Consider the following 15521-nt stretch of genomic DNA (forward strand, 5'->3'; position numbering starts at 1 on the left):
TAATGCCAGCTACTATTAGAAGAGGGCAAGCAGAGATCAAAGAAACCTTTTCTTTTCTTGCACGCTGCCAGCCAGTCTGCAAAGCAGCAAGCCCCCGGCCCCACGGGAGCAGCAGGCAGCTGATCCTCACCATCCCTCCAGGGGCAGGCGACAGGTCTCTGTCAGGGGGGACGGGGCAGGGGACAGGTCTCCTTCAGGGGGACGTGGCCGTGGCGGGACTCGGACTGGGCTGGCTTGCCTCAAAGCCTCTTGTGTAACCCTTCGCCCTTCCCGGCACTTCCCTCGCTAGCGCTGCGTTTGGCACAAACCTGCAAAATTGCAAAACTCCTCGAGAAGTTGGATTTGCTTGTTGCCTTTTTAAGAGGCGGGCGGGGGGGGGGGGGGCAGCTCCCCATTTCTTTTTGAAGTATAGGTTATTGTTATTGTTAGTATTATTTTTAGGAGGCGGCTCCCCTCTCTGATTTAACCATATCACTCTCCCCGCAGGCAGCTTCCCGGCAGGTGCTTCGAGCCTGACGTGCCCTCCAGGGGTTAAATAAAGAACCGACGGGAGGGAAAACAAAACCTTTCCGGTGGCTCATATCCGAAACCCTTTTCTCTTTTCCCCTCTCTCTCTCGGTTCTCCCGCTCCTCGCTCCCCCGCTGCCCGCCGAGGGGCCGGGCGGGGCAGGCCGAGGCACGAAGCAGACCGCACGAAGCCGGTACCGGGCACGGCTCGGGACCCCCCTCGCCCCCCTATCCCCCCCCAGCAGACCCGGGGTCCCCCTCACCCGTCCGCCGACGCCATGGTCCCGGCAGCCCCCGGCTCCTCAGGGCCCCCGCGGGACGGCTCCGGGCAGCGGGGCGCGGGGCGCTGCGCTCCCTCCGGGCGGCCCTCGGCAGCGTCCGGGACGGGGCGAGCGGCTCCTTGTAATCCTCGGGGATCCGCCGGGCGGGAGCTGCCAGGCGGGGATCCGCCAGGCGGGGATCCCCCGCCCCGCCGCCGCCCGCCGAGGGGGCTCCGCGCCCCGGCTCCGCGCCCCGGGGCCGCCCAGCAGAGGCCGGCGGGGCGAGGGGCTGCGGGCACCTGGCGGGGGCCGGGCGGGGTCCTCCGGCCGCGGTGGGTGTGAGCGGGTGTGTGTGAGTGTGGGAGAGCCGGGGTGACTTCAGAGCGGCATGGTGCTGGCTGAGGCTGGATTGGAAGGCTTTAGCCTCCGCGCCGTGGATTTGCAGTCTATCCCTCTCTATTTTAGGCTCGGGCTGACATCACCGCCGCCGTGCCTCCCGCAAATCCCCCCAACCTCTCCTTTAAAGCAGGAGAGGAAGGCAAGGGGGAGGGGGCAGCGAGCCCCCCGCAGGGGGAGGACCGGCCGCTGCCGCCGCCCGCTACCTGCCCCGCACCGCTCCGCTCCGCACCGCGGGGGGGACGGGAAGGAGCCGCCCCCCGCCCCGCGGCCCCGCGCCCCGCACGCCCCGGCCCGCTCCCCGCTCCCCGCGGCCCAGCCGCCCGTCCGAGCCCAGCGCCCAGAGCCCCGGGGCCCGGCCTCGGCCCGGCGGCGGCGCGGTGCTGCCCCCTGACGGGCAGGCGGCGGCGGCGCGGCCCCACCTGCACGGCCCCGGCCCCGCCGGGCCCCGCCGGGCCCCGGCCCGCAGCCCCCCGCCGTACCTGAGGGTGAGGGGCCCCGCGGGGAGCCCCGGTCCGGTGAGGGGAGGGCGGCCGGGCTGCGGCCCCCCGGGCTGCTGGGTGCCCGTCCTTCCCCAGGGGGCGGTCAGGGTCCTCCACCTGGGCCGAGAGGGGAGATGCTCCGGGTTGGTCCGCGTCTTGAAGACAGGTCCTGGCGCTCCCAAGGAGCAGCGATTCCAGCTGGTGGGCTGGGTTTTGCGATCGTTCACCCCTCGTTTTCCCTCGCTGTCAGAGTTAGATGTTAACCCCTGCTCTGCTCGGGCTGTGAGGGCGGGCAGGCCCTGGGTGGGCAGGCTGAGCCAGGAGGATGTTCATAACCCCCGGGTACAGTACAGGTGCCTGGGTGTACTGCTGTGAACGCCCACCCCATGTGTGAATGTATATGTCACATAAAGCAGGAATAAAGCATGGTGGCTGCATTTGGAAATTAGCCAGAACTGGATCTAGGATTCAGCTCAATGGCAGTCCAGAAGCAGACCCCGATGCTGCAGCTAATTCCTCCTTCTATAAAGGACCAAGCTAAAATCTTAATCCTGGTGTCCAGTGAAGCCTGACCGTGTCCTTGCTTCTCTCTAAATAGCATCTCAATCCTGTGAAAGGAAGGGGGCTGAATTCTGCGGTGCATGCACAGCTGTAGCAACCTCCTCCCACGATGAGCCTTAACACACAGTGATTTTCATCCCATCAGTTCCTTCAACTCAAGTTTCTCTCCAAGAATACACTTTTGTGTGATACACAGCCAGGGAACAGCTATATTGTTGCTGCCCAAGCCCAGCAGATTTCAGCTTTACATTGCCAGATCTGCAGGGACTGAAACTACATGAGGATGGGATTCATCACTGAGGAGGAGCTGGAGGATCAGTAAATACTCAGTATGGGTGAGCTGCGGTAAAAGGAGAGGAGTGAGGAGTAAGGTTGGAATTAACTCAGACTTTGCAGTTCGGTGTGAACCACCTGGCTCTCTTTTGGACAAACCCTACAGGGAAAAACCCCTATGGCCTACCTTCTCAGTTGCAGCAGTGGAGAACAACACGATATAGAGCAGGGCAACTACAGTACCACAGTGGAGAAAAGAACCAGCTCATGGCCCTTTATGATTTCTGTTTTAGAAGAGAATTTCTCTTACCGTTAGGGTGTAGAGACTTTCATTGAACTTAATCACAGAAGAGCTCGCACTGGGCAAGCCATGCTCTAATAAATAATTATATTTCTTTGTCATTCCTTCATTTCATTCATTGTTGATGGTGTTAGGAAGAAACACGTGTCGACCTGCAAGTTTACTCTCCTCCAAAACTGTCACCTAATATCTTCTAAACCTTTCTGTAGGAGGACGAGTACCATACATTCACTGAAACATGCTCCTCCCAGCAGAGGAACACATCTCATTTTTCACATTTAATTCAGAATTTTTGTTGTCATGCAGTTTGTCAGCCAAGCATAATCTCCTGGCAGAAGGAGATAGACAAGCAACATAAAGAAAAGTAATTCACTTTGGTTGTAGCCCTTAAACTTTCTGATTCAAGTAACAAATAAATGGATCCTATCACCAGCAAAAATAAGAGAATTTCAAAAGCATTAAGTACTTTTGACCAGGAAAGCAAAAAGAAATTACACAGAATGGTCCCCAATACTAGTTGCCCTTTTAGCAGTAATTTTCAGATTCAAAAGTAGGTGGAAAAACTTCTGAGCACTAAGAAACACTAAATGAGATTTCACGGCATCAGAGAAATGAGAGTTGAAAACAGACTTGATAGCTTATAACAGCCATAGCCATGCAATAGGCGAGGCAGAACATGACTTCAGGATGCAAGTCCTTCCTGGTGAGAGTAACAAATCCCTTCATCACATCTTCACATCCAACTGTTGCTCTGACCTGGTTTGGGCTCTGTAATAATCTGGAAGTCCTACAAATTCCAGGGTGTCATAGATGATGTATCTGTGATAGGAGACATTCCTCCGTCCACACTCCCAAACTTTTTCTAGGGGTCATCTTCAGTCTTCATCCACAGCTGAACAGAGGAAAATGATTTAGGGAGAGCAGTAATTAAGGACCATGAGGAGACCAAGGTCTCTCCACTGGACAACATGTCCAACGGGAGAATCTTACGCTTGGATGTCAAAAAGTCCAGTTAAGAAAAGCCAATAATAAGCATGAGAGCTGGACATTATTCTTTACCCTGGTGGGCTACAGGGGAGTTATTTTACCCCAAAAGTGTGTGAACTGACAGAAAGCAGAACTTGTCCCAAGGTTTTCAGAGGTCTTTGAAATAATCCACAAGGAAAAATGCTTTGAAAACTGTGTTTCAGGTTTTCACCTGTTCAGAATAAAAGATGTGAGATAACCCTCCAGGTACATTTCATTGCAATGGCTCATGTACAACAATAGCAGCACTGGATGTATTAAGAAAAAAAAAAAAAAAAAAAGATTCTTGTTATTTATGCAGTAATTGAAATTAGTACTAATTTTGCCTTTCGGTGTGCCTGAAGAGTCCCAAGTGAGAGTCACACGCAAACAGACAAGGGCAGTAGGGATTCCCTAGAGTGTGACACAGATAAAGCAACAAGGAATCTAAATAATGTCAGACATGGGTATGTAGGTTAAAAAAACAAACCATAGTTTATTTAAATGTGTAAAGTACTTGGGAGGGAAAAAGATTACATTGTACTATGGCAATAGAGACAGCACATACCGTAACAAGCTCATCCATTGTAATGAATTCAGGCTACTCTTTCCAGCCTCTTATTCCTGTCAGTCACGCTGACCTTTGGAAGAGGCTCACTGTTGATTTCTCTAAGGGACTCCACACTACAGATTAATTTCAGTCAGAATTTGCTGTCCTGTTTCTGTATGTCAGACTCAGGAGCAGGGCATCGTCCTCCCACCAGGGGAGACAGGCAAAATATGACAAAACTTCCCATGCACAAGGACATTCTGCCATGAATTAAGAGTAGCCTGATGGAACATCTGATCCTAGGACAAATTACCAGGGTGTCTGCCTTAACCTTATCCCAGACGTGGCTCATCATTGGGTTGAGAAGCCTAAAGCAGCAGAGACTGTGAGAGATATTATGATAATTATAAAATGCCATTTCCAGACACAGCTTTTTATTTCAGGTTCTTCTCAATCCAGTCTTTGAAGGGAAAAGCTTTGGTGTAGCCACTGTAGAGTTCTAGGCTGCAAGTTTTATCATAACCCCAGCTCACTAATCCCATCAGGTGCCACCTTAGCTCAGGAGTTGCTTTTCCTGGTAAAGTTATGGCTGCAATCCCACCAGTTTCAGCAGGGCAGATATTCGAAAAGGCTGTGTGGTCCTGTTTGGCGCAGAACATGCTGTCAGTGATGCTGACCTGTATCCCATTATCCTCATACTGTTGCTCACACAACAGTGAGTCCACCATCCGAACAGCTCCCATGCGGATCGTATCGTTCTTGTATCCAGGTTCTTTAATGTCAGCCAGTACCTTCCAGCCAGTAACCATTATTTTTAAATCCTCTGTAGGTGAAGTCAAGTCATGAGAAGATGCCAAGCAAATGGGCTGAACACGACTGCTGATTCTGGCTTTGTCCAAAAGTTTTATGATAGCTATGTCAGAGTCAAGTAATATGGGGTCATAATTGGGATGCACTATGATGGCAGAAATCTGGGGAGGAAACAGAACAGGAACAATTGTAGCGTTAACAGCAATGGAAAATGAGCAATACTATTTCCATACCAATATATTTTAGTTTATTTAGCATTCCTTACCTCTCCCCTCTGCTCCCAAAGTGTTCTTTCACCTTAGAGCTCGCTCAGATGAGAAATAAGCAAAGAGATCAAGCGTCTTCTGTTAAGAACTCTTTTTTGGGGGGGTGGTTTTCAGGCTAGTTTTTATTGTACAAAACTCCTTCTAATGAAATACAGTCAAGGACATTTCCAAAAAAATATGGAGTTAATGTGCAGTTCAAGTTTTTCCACTGTTTACTGAAAAGAATTCACCTACGGTGTCATCTTCAGTCTGTATGATTTGAATTTGAGGGGCTTTTGAATTTAAATATTATATTCTTACTGAAATTCAACCATCTTCCCCCAAAAAAACAATGTTAGAAATACAGAACATAATACTGGGGCTAAGCATTTACTGCCAGCTAGCTTGATGAAACACTACAAAAAGAAAGAGGATTCCTACAGGGAAATATCATCAAAAAATAATATATCTAGGAAGGTCTGAGAAAGTTGGAATTAGAGAAAGAAACCAAAAATAAAGGGGAGAGAGGAATCAAATTAACTATGAATTATTGGATAAAATCCATTAATTAATTCACATATCCCCCCACCCCAGAAAAAGAGTCACAGCCAAAATTGCTGTATTTCTCCTCGTTTTGATTTCTACGTTCCTAGTTTTACTTGAAAAAAACAAACTATTCTGAGCCTGAGTTGCTGTTTTTGGAGCTGGAGTCAGATACAAACTTCTTTTGAGTTTAGAGCTGGACAGCCTTGGGGCTGAGATGTGAAATCCGTTCACGGTGTCAAACCAGGATCTAGAGCACAAGTGTTTCCTTCATAAATTATGCTAATCACTTTTGACAGTAGCTGGCATCTCTTCTCCTTTTTTTCTGGCAATATCACTCAAGACGTCATGGCCCATGGAACCTGAGCTATTTTCTCAATGATCGGTGTTAGGGGGGAAACACGCTGGTTGGACAGTGTCAAGGGAATTAACACACTACAGCATGTGCCCTCCTTGTGCCATGGCAGTTCTGTTAGTTGAATCTCTAGAGATGTATTTCAAGGAACAGTGTGTAAAACAATACATTGCCCAAAGGATAATCTTTTTCTCCCCATACGAGACGGATGTGATCAGCATCTGTCAGTGCTCATCATTTTCAGCTCCCAGCAGACTTACTCACCCGCAGGTTCTGGATGGTCTTTTCATCCCTGTCATCATCTCTGTAGAATTTCCCCAGAACCACCTTGAGCTCTGCTGACTTGAGCACGATGGTCTTGCCCAGGTCAGTGACACAGTGAGCTGCCACCACCACAGTGCGCTCATTCACCAGGGCCCCGCTGCAGATGAGGATCCAGGCGCCTTTTCGGAGACTGTTCTCCTTCACCCCATTGGCCGTCCGATAGATTGCTGCTTGCCAGGGCCACCTGGTAGAGGTCACTGTCTTCTGAAGAGTGATGTTTTCTGCCTTTCCGCAGACTGGGGAAACATGGACAAAGAATGAGGTGACACCTCTTCCCAATCAAAGAAACCAAACTACAATGGTTAGAATGAGGGACAGCTTTCTAATAAGCCTCTATCTCCAGACTGCAAAATGCAAACAGAAGATTATTTTCCATAGCTTAAAAAAAAAAAAAAAAACTTTTTTTGTTATTCTCTGAATTCCTGGCTGAAGGAGGAATGTGGAATTAGCACTGGAGCAGGTGAATTTTCATCACAACTTTATCAAGCTGCGCTATAATGAGAAAAGTGCATAAAGAAATGGAGAGAACACATCTGATTCTTGCTTGCAATAAAACACCATACAGCCAGCAGCGTACTAAAACCACTCTAGGCAGTCACAGAGCAATTGTGGGGTCCGCTCCTAGAACTGGCCTTAGCATAGCTGAGTTCATGCCTATGTGAACAGACTTGTCTTGCCACGAAACTTTGAACCAAACGCACATAAATTAATATCCACCCAAAGCAAAAGAAAAAGCCATGCCCTCTCCTAGGAATATACTACCCTGGGGTAAAATGTCTCGAATTAGGAAAAGTTCACTCACACTTTGCAATGTAAACCCTTCCTTAGCAGGGTATGTTACCGGAAGAGCCTCTTTAAAATGCAGGCTCTCCATTCCATTGCCGAAACCTTGATGTTATTGTAAGCTGTATGCCAAAGCACAGAGATGAAAGAAAAATCATTTTTGCAATAAAAATACAGGAAAACATGAGGTGATAGTAGGAACACATTTTCAAATCATGACAGAACCTCATTCCCTTTGCTCAGTGAAAGAGTAGAAAAACTGACGGCAAATTACCATGCCGAAAGCTTGATCCCTTTACCATCACCTACATCACCTACTGATGGTAAACAGAGCCATATATCCTCCGACCTTTATTCCTCCTATCTCCCAGCTGGAAGCATAGGCAGCCTACACTGTTGGGACTCCCTAATTATCTAAGACGAATACAGAGCCTGTTCCCCCATCCGCCAAGAGATGTGTGCTTTTTTTCCCTTTGAGACTCACTTGGAATACAAACGGGGGCCCTCCCACTCCATTTTCCTGTCTTCAGACAAGTCCTCCTGCTGCTACCCAGGCGGCGGTAGAAAGGAGAAATGCATTCGTACTGAAGCTGAGTGTGCAGATGCTGGTACCCTGGGGGCAGGTCTCCGAATGGCAGTGCTGGCTTCTTGGTTGGGTAGATTTCAAGCTTTTGCTTGCTGAATGCAGATGAGTAAAGCTGATGCAAAGGTGTTTCCCTGGTTCAATGCACAAAGAACACAAGGTCATGATAATAACACAATAAAAGAGATCATTTCCATAGCTTTATCACCAGCTGTCTTAAGTAACATTTAAAAATATAAGCAGGTAGTTTGCTTGTGAAAACGCAAGGCAAATATCCTTCCAACATAGTTTAGCAATACTGCCATTTACATCCCAGATATTTTATTTATGTATATACATATATATATATATATATATTCACATATTTTTAAATTATCTATTTGTATCTCTTTTTTATTTATTTATTTTACAGTTTCTGGATTGTCCTCACAAAGGACTGAGATACTGTGTTTTTAAATCGAGAAATTACACTAGAAGTTGGTACTGCCATAATTAATTCTCACTAGAGAGGAGTTAGGCACTTCTTTACTCTAGTGAACATTTTAATAGGCAGTATTAGGAATCGATTCAGATTAAATCATGTTGATAAAGTTGCTTGATTTAGCAATTAACAGATAATTACCTCACCACAGAGATTTCATAATTGCAATAATCACTAAGCTTCCATTTGGAAATTGTACTGATTAGCTGAAACATGGCACATAATTAAAAAAATAAATGTATGCACCAGCCTGGATATGGACCATAAGCTTGACTACAGTCATACTTAAATCTTCATCACTTAGAATATATTCCTTGTTCTAATGGTTAAAAGCACATATCTACACAAAAAAACTATTTACATCTGAAAAAATCAGCAGGAAAATAATTTCCATTGCTATTTTTGGAACTGCCTGTATCCAGAAAAACCATAAGAATGCTTTTTCACATGGTAATTCCGTTTTCGGTCAGAGAGAGACAGAGACTACCTTCACCATATAGAATTTGTGAGGAGATACATGACAGAACTCATGGAAAATAAACTTACTAAGAACAAGAGTAATAGGAAGTTTCTTGGTTTTTGGAAGAAGGATGAGAATTGCTCTGGTCATGCTCAGACTGCCTGGGTCCCATTCCCTATTCATGTGTGACCTCGCAATACTACAAAATCCACATTTGTCCTCTTTCTTTATCTGTGCTACTTCATGGGATCACGCTTCAAGGGACAAAAACAGTGCACAGACATGAGATGCAATCATGATGCTATGCAGGTGGGGGCATGTATGCACTCTCATACAGCTGGTGTTAATATCTGAAACGTTTAGCATAAAAAGACCTCCGTTCAAAAGTGAAGCAAGAAACGTAACTGAGCAATAAATCTTGATGGCTATGAAAGCCTCCTGATGGCTTCTCAGGGCCACCTCAACACACATACACTGCAGACAGCTGGAGAGTGGGAGAATATTTGGGGGAAGTACATCTTGCCCTGTTCCTAAAGGCTTCTCTCGGCATCAGCTACTGGCCATTGCCAGAGACAGGACACGGCTAGAGCTGGACCTTTATTCTGACCTCAAATGGCTGTTCTTAAGACCAAAGATGAGGACATTCTTGCACTGCATCTAAAAATAAATGAATTCTCTACTGAAAGAAAACACTGAAATGAGAAATGACTACTTGGACAAAAATTAAATTGAACATTTCAGCGTAACCAGATTCAGACTGTGTTCATTTCAAGAGATCAGCAAAAGGGCAAGTTCACACAAGGTCTAATTGTTCATTCACTTCTTCCCCTCCTATTCTCCTTCACCTTGTCCCTGTGCCCATCCCAAACCCAACTTTATATCAGCTGTGCTATAATTTGAAACCTAATGGGTAGTGAAACCTAATGGAAGCAGACTACATTGCCCTTTCACTTCTTGTGCTCTCCCCACTCATTTCTTCACGAAGTTAACACATTTTCATATTTTAAGATACATCCCCAGCTCCAGGGAACTGTTCCTCAGACTGTTCTTGTACTCTGTTACAAGCTTGCAAGCCAAATTCTGGCACTGTCCAGTAGTTTGCACACCTCTAACCATGCATTTCTTCCTGGCAGCCTACTGCAGCTTGCAAACCTGTGCTTAACCAGACCTCCCCTCCCAGCAGCTCTCATTGCTCGGTTATCAGTGGAGTACACATGAAGCATTTCCTAGGAAAGGCTGCTCATTCAGGGCATGGTCATGGGATGGAAAGGAGAGGAAAAGCAACCACATTTTTCTTAAAACTGTACTTGAGGTATTGCATTCTCACCTTGACTGAACCTGCATTGGAAGCACTTTCTGTCTCACCAGGTCAGAGATCTTTGGCTCTCTGCAGGCTAGAAAAAATATAACGTTGCACAGTACTTTTCCACATTCACAGCTAAAATGTTATGATTCATACCCATTTCCACCCTTTCCTCTCACTAGCAATAGGGGGCTGGATTAAGAAAAGAGGCAGTAAATTATGTGCATTGTAATAAAGGTAGGCCCTAAAAGGTAAAGCTTTAGGAAAATACTTCCCCACAGATCTCCGTATCTATCCATTTACAACCATGGAAGCAACTTAGCATCATCTGCACTGGACACTTTTAGCTCTGGAAGAAGATTTGTCTGTTAGTGTGTCTGAATGTCAGATTTACACGACCACAGCTGGCAGTTATGAATAACTTTAGCAATAATAGAACTATACAAAAAACATTTAATTTCCACCTATGTAGCCACACATATCTAGCGCCAGTGAGTCAGCACACTGAGAAAGGCTGCAGGATATTACAGACTTCTGAGAGCCTGTCTGCTTGGGCACCCTTTGGGAGGAGCTGGGGGCTCTGAATGAAATGAACACCACAGAGTTACCTGAATATGCACAAAATAACAGAAGGACAATTGAGGATTTCTAATTTTGCATATTCTGTTTATTTACTTTAAGAGCAGGATAAAATATTCAGCTTTATCACTTCAAATAACTGCAAGGATCTCCTTCCTGCTGCGCACAGTGGAAGAAAAGGAATCTTGCAGGATGTATTTCATCTGTATGCCTGAGCACTCATGTTCAGTGGGATTTAACAATATCTAGCTCTTTGTGATTACTGTATATGTTAACCTTTATGTCATTGTCAAAGTTAACTTCAATAAAGAAGCCTTCCACAAATGGAGATGATTATATGCTTCAGGGAGAGAGTATTTCCATCTAAAATAACAGAATAAAGCAAATTCCTCAGGGGACAGATATATTTCCTTACATTATCATTACTTCAGTTAACAAAAAAAAATCCATTAGAATATGTTTCAAAAAATTGCTTTGGGAAAATGAATTTGGCAGTTCCCCAGCCCAAATTCCTTCATCCATTCAGGGCTCTAGTCATGCTTACAGTAGCCCCAGGTCAACAGCATAACTCCCTTTCTAGCAAAGTATTTAAAGATGTGTTTCAATGTTTTGATGAACACAGATAGTTTAAGCATGTCCTCAAGTGGTTTTCTGAACCAAATGTCCAAGGCTGCAAACTACAGGCTTGACCTTATAAACCTTTACATTCAGGACTGGTCCCACCAACTGAACAGCGGTGTGAGAGGAGAGCTGGGTCCTGTCACAACAACTCTGATGACACAGTTATTTCCTTCTATTTCAGTTCCCTGCTGATCTTCCTTGTTTTTAATCTTACACAGATTTCATCCTAGAAAGAGGGTAATAAGGGTTATGGGGAGCATTACTCACCATCTTTAAAGATGAAAGCCTCTGCTGGAATCACTGGCAGCTTCTCTGGCTGAGTTTAGCAGCCAGTAAGAGCTGGCAAACTACCAATCTGAGTATCAGGTGTCAGTCAGAGTTTATTCTTAGGAAAAATGTTTCTTTGGCCAATGCAAAATATAAAATGCAAACTCCAGTAAAAACATAGCAGCTTGTATGAGTTGTTGTAAAAAAAATTAAAAAAAAAAAAAAGTAAACTACCTTTTATGCAGATTGGCTGCTTCCCTGACCATTCTCCATTGTCTTGGCAGGTCCTCTTTTCATTCCCACTAAGAACATATGAGTTGTTACAAAAGAAAGCAATGACTGTGCCAATTTTTGCATAGCGTCCATTCAAGAGCTCAGCGTCTTCCATTACTCTTCTGTAGCCATTGAGTGGGCCACCGGGATCTGAGCAGTTTTTTTCATCTAGAACTAATGATAGGGGGAAAAACAGTAACCATTTTATCAAGTTCACAGCATTATTTTCACCCATCAGACTGCTTGACATTTCATTCAGATTTTACAATGTATTCTGCACTTCATAAGGATGCCCCATGACCCATTTGGGATCCCAGTCTTAGAAGAGATCATATATTAAAGAAGCAATGATAATACAGATGTCTATTTATAATACATGTTTTGTCTTTGTTGAAAGTGTAAGACTCTCAAGTCATTAAAAAGTCCTTAAAACTTGGCTGACAACCCTGAAAAAGAACCTTGACTTTACATGATGTTAATGTCCCATTAACATTAACGGGGCTACTTCAGGAGCATAAAAGGATGCACTTAAACTATTTGCAGAAAACAGGCCCTTGGCATCCTTTTCCCTTTATATATTTCCAATACTTTACTGGACTTGAATAATAAACTAGACTACTTAATTTTGCTTTTATGTTTGGTTGCAGTTTGGTCTTTTAGCACTGACAGAGAGATCTCAATAATCCAGGGAAATACAGTAATTTAACTAAAACTTATATATATATTATGACACTAAAAGTTTAATGTGGAAATTCATAAGCATACTGCCTATAAAACCTCTTTTACTTTCTCCTTCCCAATATTTTCCTCTTCTTTTTATTTGCTGTTGTTCTTTTTTTCTTTCAATAAGCTTAAATTTTTGGCTTATATTTGACAATATTTGTCAATATTCCCTATCTGATGCTAATGAATGCTATTCCCTGTAATCTTGACCCCTCTGCTCTTTATAATTAGCAGCTGGAAAAGGTTGGTTTTTTGTTTTTCTTTTTTTCTTTTTTTTTTCTTTTTTTAGGATTTCATCTCAGTTTTCTTGTCAGGCTGATGGTAATATGCAATTCTATTTAACTCCTCTGTTGTCTCATTGCATGACATCCGGTGAAGATCTCATTTAGACAGTGTTGGTGCTGCTCTGTGCAGAGCGTCCTGAGAAGACCGTGATCTTTCAATTGACCAGAAATGACCCCTTCACGGCATTGCTTCAGACTCTGCTGAGCCTCACTTCACAAAAGCACCAACACAGACCAAAATGCTTAAAATCCCTGTGAAAGGAGCACAGTAAAAGTGCATAGGTATGGGCCTGACCTGTTCCCACATCCTCATGTCACCAGACGGAGCCCAGCCCAACAAAGATGTAAGCACATAGCTAACCATGGCAGTACAAGGTTCAATAAGGGCATGTGCTCTTAACACTGAGCGCATAATTCAAGTGAAGTGTGTATTTAACAATTGTGCTTTATTTAACAACACTGGATTTTGGTATATGCTGAATGTTTTACATGTACTTGAATACTTTTCCACATGAGTCATATTGAATAAACAAGAACGAGAGTTGAACTTCCTCTCAACCAGGAGAAAGGGAGAAGCCAAGCCCTGCCTCCTTTTCTTTTGGCTCTGTCTTTCTCCCCTGTATCTCACAGACTCTCTCACTTGTGAACCACAGATGACTTTTAACCTGATACTAACTAAAGACTGCAGGGAATCCCCCACAGTATAATGCTTCATTTGCAAGTTGCTTTCTGTGCTGATATCTAGCCTAGAGGCATCACCTGATGAGCAGAGTGCATTTGTTTCCAAATGTACCAAAGCTTGACCAAATAAGTCAACAAAGACCTTCTCTTATTTCATCCTGTGCCTATCAGTAACTTGAATCATGATTCTTTTCTTCTGTAAGTTCTGGGTTATGATTTTTCTGACAGATTAAAAACAAAGAGAAAACATCTGGGAAGGAGAGACCCAAATTTCAGCGCTGACACTACAGTAACAATCAAGTCTAGAGACAGATGTTTCAACAGATCTTTACCCAGGGACATCATGCAGCAGGAAACTATCCCATTTATTGCAATTGGAGGTGTTCTCTCTAGACAGAAGAATGCCTTTGCTTGCTTTTTCAGATGAACTTATATACAGCTCTTTCACGACACTTCCCCTGAAATTTGCACTGCTTGTCACAACACAGTTGTGAAAGCACTTTTCAAATTGATACAAATTATTCTGGAATATGGAAATAAAACTGTGCAATATGGAACAACTAAAGAAAAATTAGAAGTCTCTTTGGATGGGAAGAAGGGGCTTGAAATTTCACAGCTGAATCAAAGTGAATGGTAGATCTACCATAGGCATGCAAACTTGCACAGCAAGAATGAATAGAAGTTTCTGTTTTAACAGTTTTTCTCTAGGATGGGAATGCTGTTGATGTAAGAGTCTAGTCTTCATGTGGTAAGCCTCAATCACCTCCACGGAGTGCACCAGGCTCCTGCAGAGAAAGTATCAGAGGTACACAGCAATGGAAGTAGCTATCCACTGATGCACAAAGACCCTCATTTGGAGTTAGTCCTAGAAATTGCCAGTCTATGTGTAAGAAGGATGTATGCCTACAGTCTTTGAGATTATTTTTCAGTCATCCGATGTTTCAGTCAGACCTTTATATAAGTAAGTCTTGCAGGCTTGGGCTCCAGCTGAATAAAATAAGAATCCCTACTGCTATTTAAGGCAGGAAGACATAAGAACATCATGTTAAGCCATGGATCTACCAAATTTCAAGTGAGATTTGGATATTCTGGTTTCATGTGAATACAATGTTTGAAACATTTGATAAGAACCAAAACTTAAAGTGACCTTACCACATTCGGGATGATGTGTTGACCAAATCCCATCAAGCTGACAGTAGGCAACACGGCTGCCTTTTAAGCTGTAACCTGCGTTGCACTTGAAGTAAACCTGGGCCCCGTATTTAAAGTCATCTCCTTCCACAATACCATGAGCGGGAGCACCTGGAGTCCTACACATCACCACTGACAGTTCAGATATTTCAAAAAAATCCACTTTATTACAAAAACAGGACTGTGTTAAGATGATTCTTTATTTAGAACACTGAAAAACCAATTAAAATGGGCACAGAAGTCAAAATTGCAAGACAACTGCTGATTTTAGAAAGTTTAGACCTCATTTCCACACACATATACGTCACTTTTCAAAACATGCCTAGATCCATTCAGTTCAATGGGATAACTCAAAATGATCATATGCGTAAGTATTTGTACCATTATGACTTTCATCTGCTCAAAATACTGGTACTTGAAGCACCTTCCACCTAAACAGGCTTTGAACCATTTTTGGTCAACAGAAAATTTAGATCCTTAAGAGCCTTAAATTTTAAACTCTTTCAAATTCTTCTTTCAACATTTATATACTTTTTCAGATAACGTCACTGAAATATTAAAGCATTGTTATTTGTATAGATCAAACATTATCATAATGACATTAAAAAGGAACCTTGATATTTACCAAACTGTGATATTTACTCTTTCCACAGGGTTTGTTCTATTGGGAAAATACTGAC

The 15521-nt window shown here is 44.1% G+C and overlaps 2 protein-coding genes across 6 annotated transcripts in view; both read right to left on the reverse strand.

Annotated features, from left to right (window-relative positions):
* Positions 1-1797, reverse strand: part of SLC1A2 (solute carrier family 1 member 2) — an 85651-nt gene extending 83854 nt beyond the window's left edge. For 2 of the 3 annotated variants that reach the window (XM_040557697.1, XM_040557698.1), the window contains exon 1: positions 771-956. In XM_040557697.1, coding sequence (XP_040413631.1) covers positions 771-787 — 17 coding nt within the window. In that variant the 5' untranslated portion in view covers positions 788-956. Of the gene's footprint in view, positions 1-770; positions 957-1645 lie in introns of those variants that run through there. The other variant, XM_040557699.1, reaches the window with a different exon arrangement.
* A 2460-nt stretch (positions 1798-4257) lies between these two features.
* PAMR1 (peptidase domain containing associated with muscle regeneration 1) overlaps positions 4258-15521 on the reverse strand; it is a 55993-nt gene continuing 44729 nt past the window's right edge. For 2 of the 3 annotated variants that reach the window (XM_040557694.1, XM_040557695.1), the window contains exons 7-12: positions 14803-14973; positions 11924-12136; positions 10247-10313; positions 7880-8112; positions 6553-6848; positions 4258-5306 (exon numbers count right to left, since the gene is read on the reverse strand). In XM_040557694.1, the coding sequence (XP_040413628.1) occupies positions 4770-5306; positions 6553-6848; positions 7880-8112; positions 10247-10313; positions 11924-12136; positions 14803-14973 (1517 nt within the window). In that variant the 3' untranslated portion in view covers positions 4258-4769. The remainder of the gene's footprint in view (positions 5307-6552; positions 6849-7879; positions 8113-10246; positions 10314-11923; positions 12137-14802; positions 14974-15521) is intronic. The other variant, XM_040557696.1, reaches the window with a different exon arrangement.

The sequence above is a fragment of the Cygnus olor genome, chromosome 5 (genome assembly GCF_009769625.2).
Source record: "Cygnus olor isolate bCygOlo1 chromosome 5, bCygOlo1.pri.v2, whole genome shotgun sequence".
NCBI lineage: Eukaryota > Metazoa > Chordata > Aves > Anseriformes > Anatidae > Cygnus > Cygnus olor.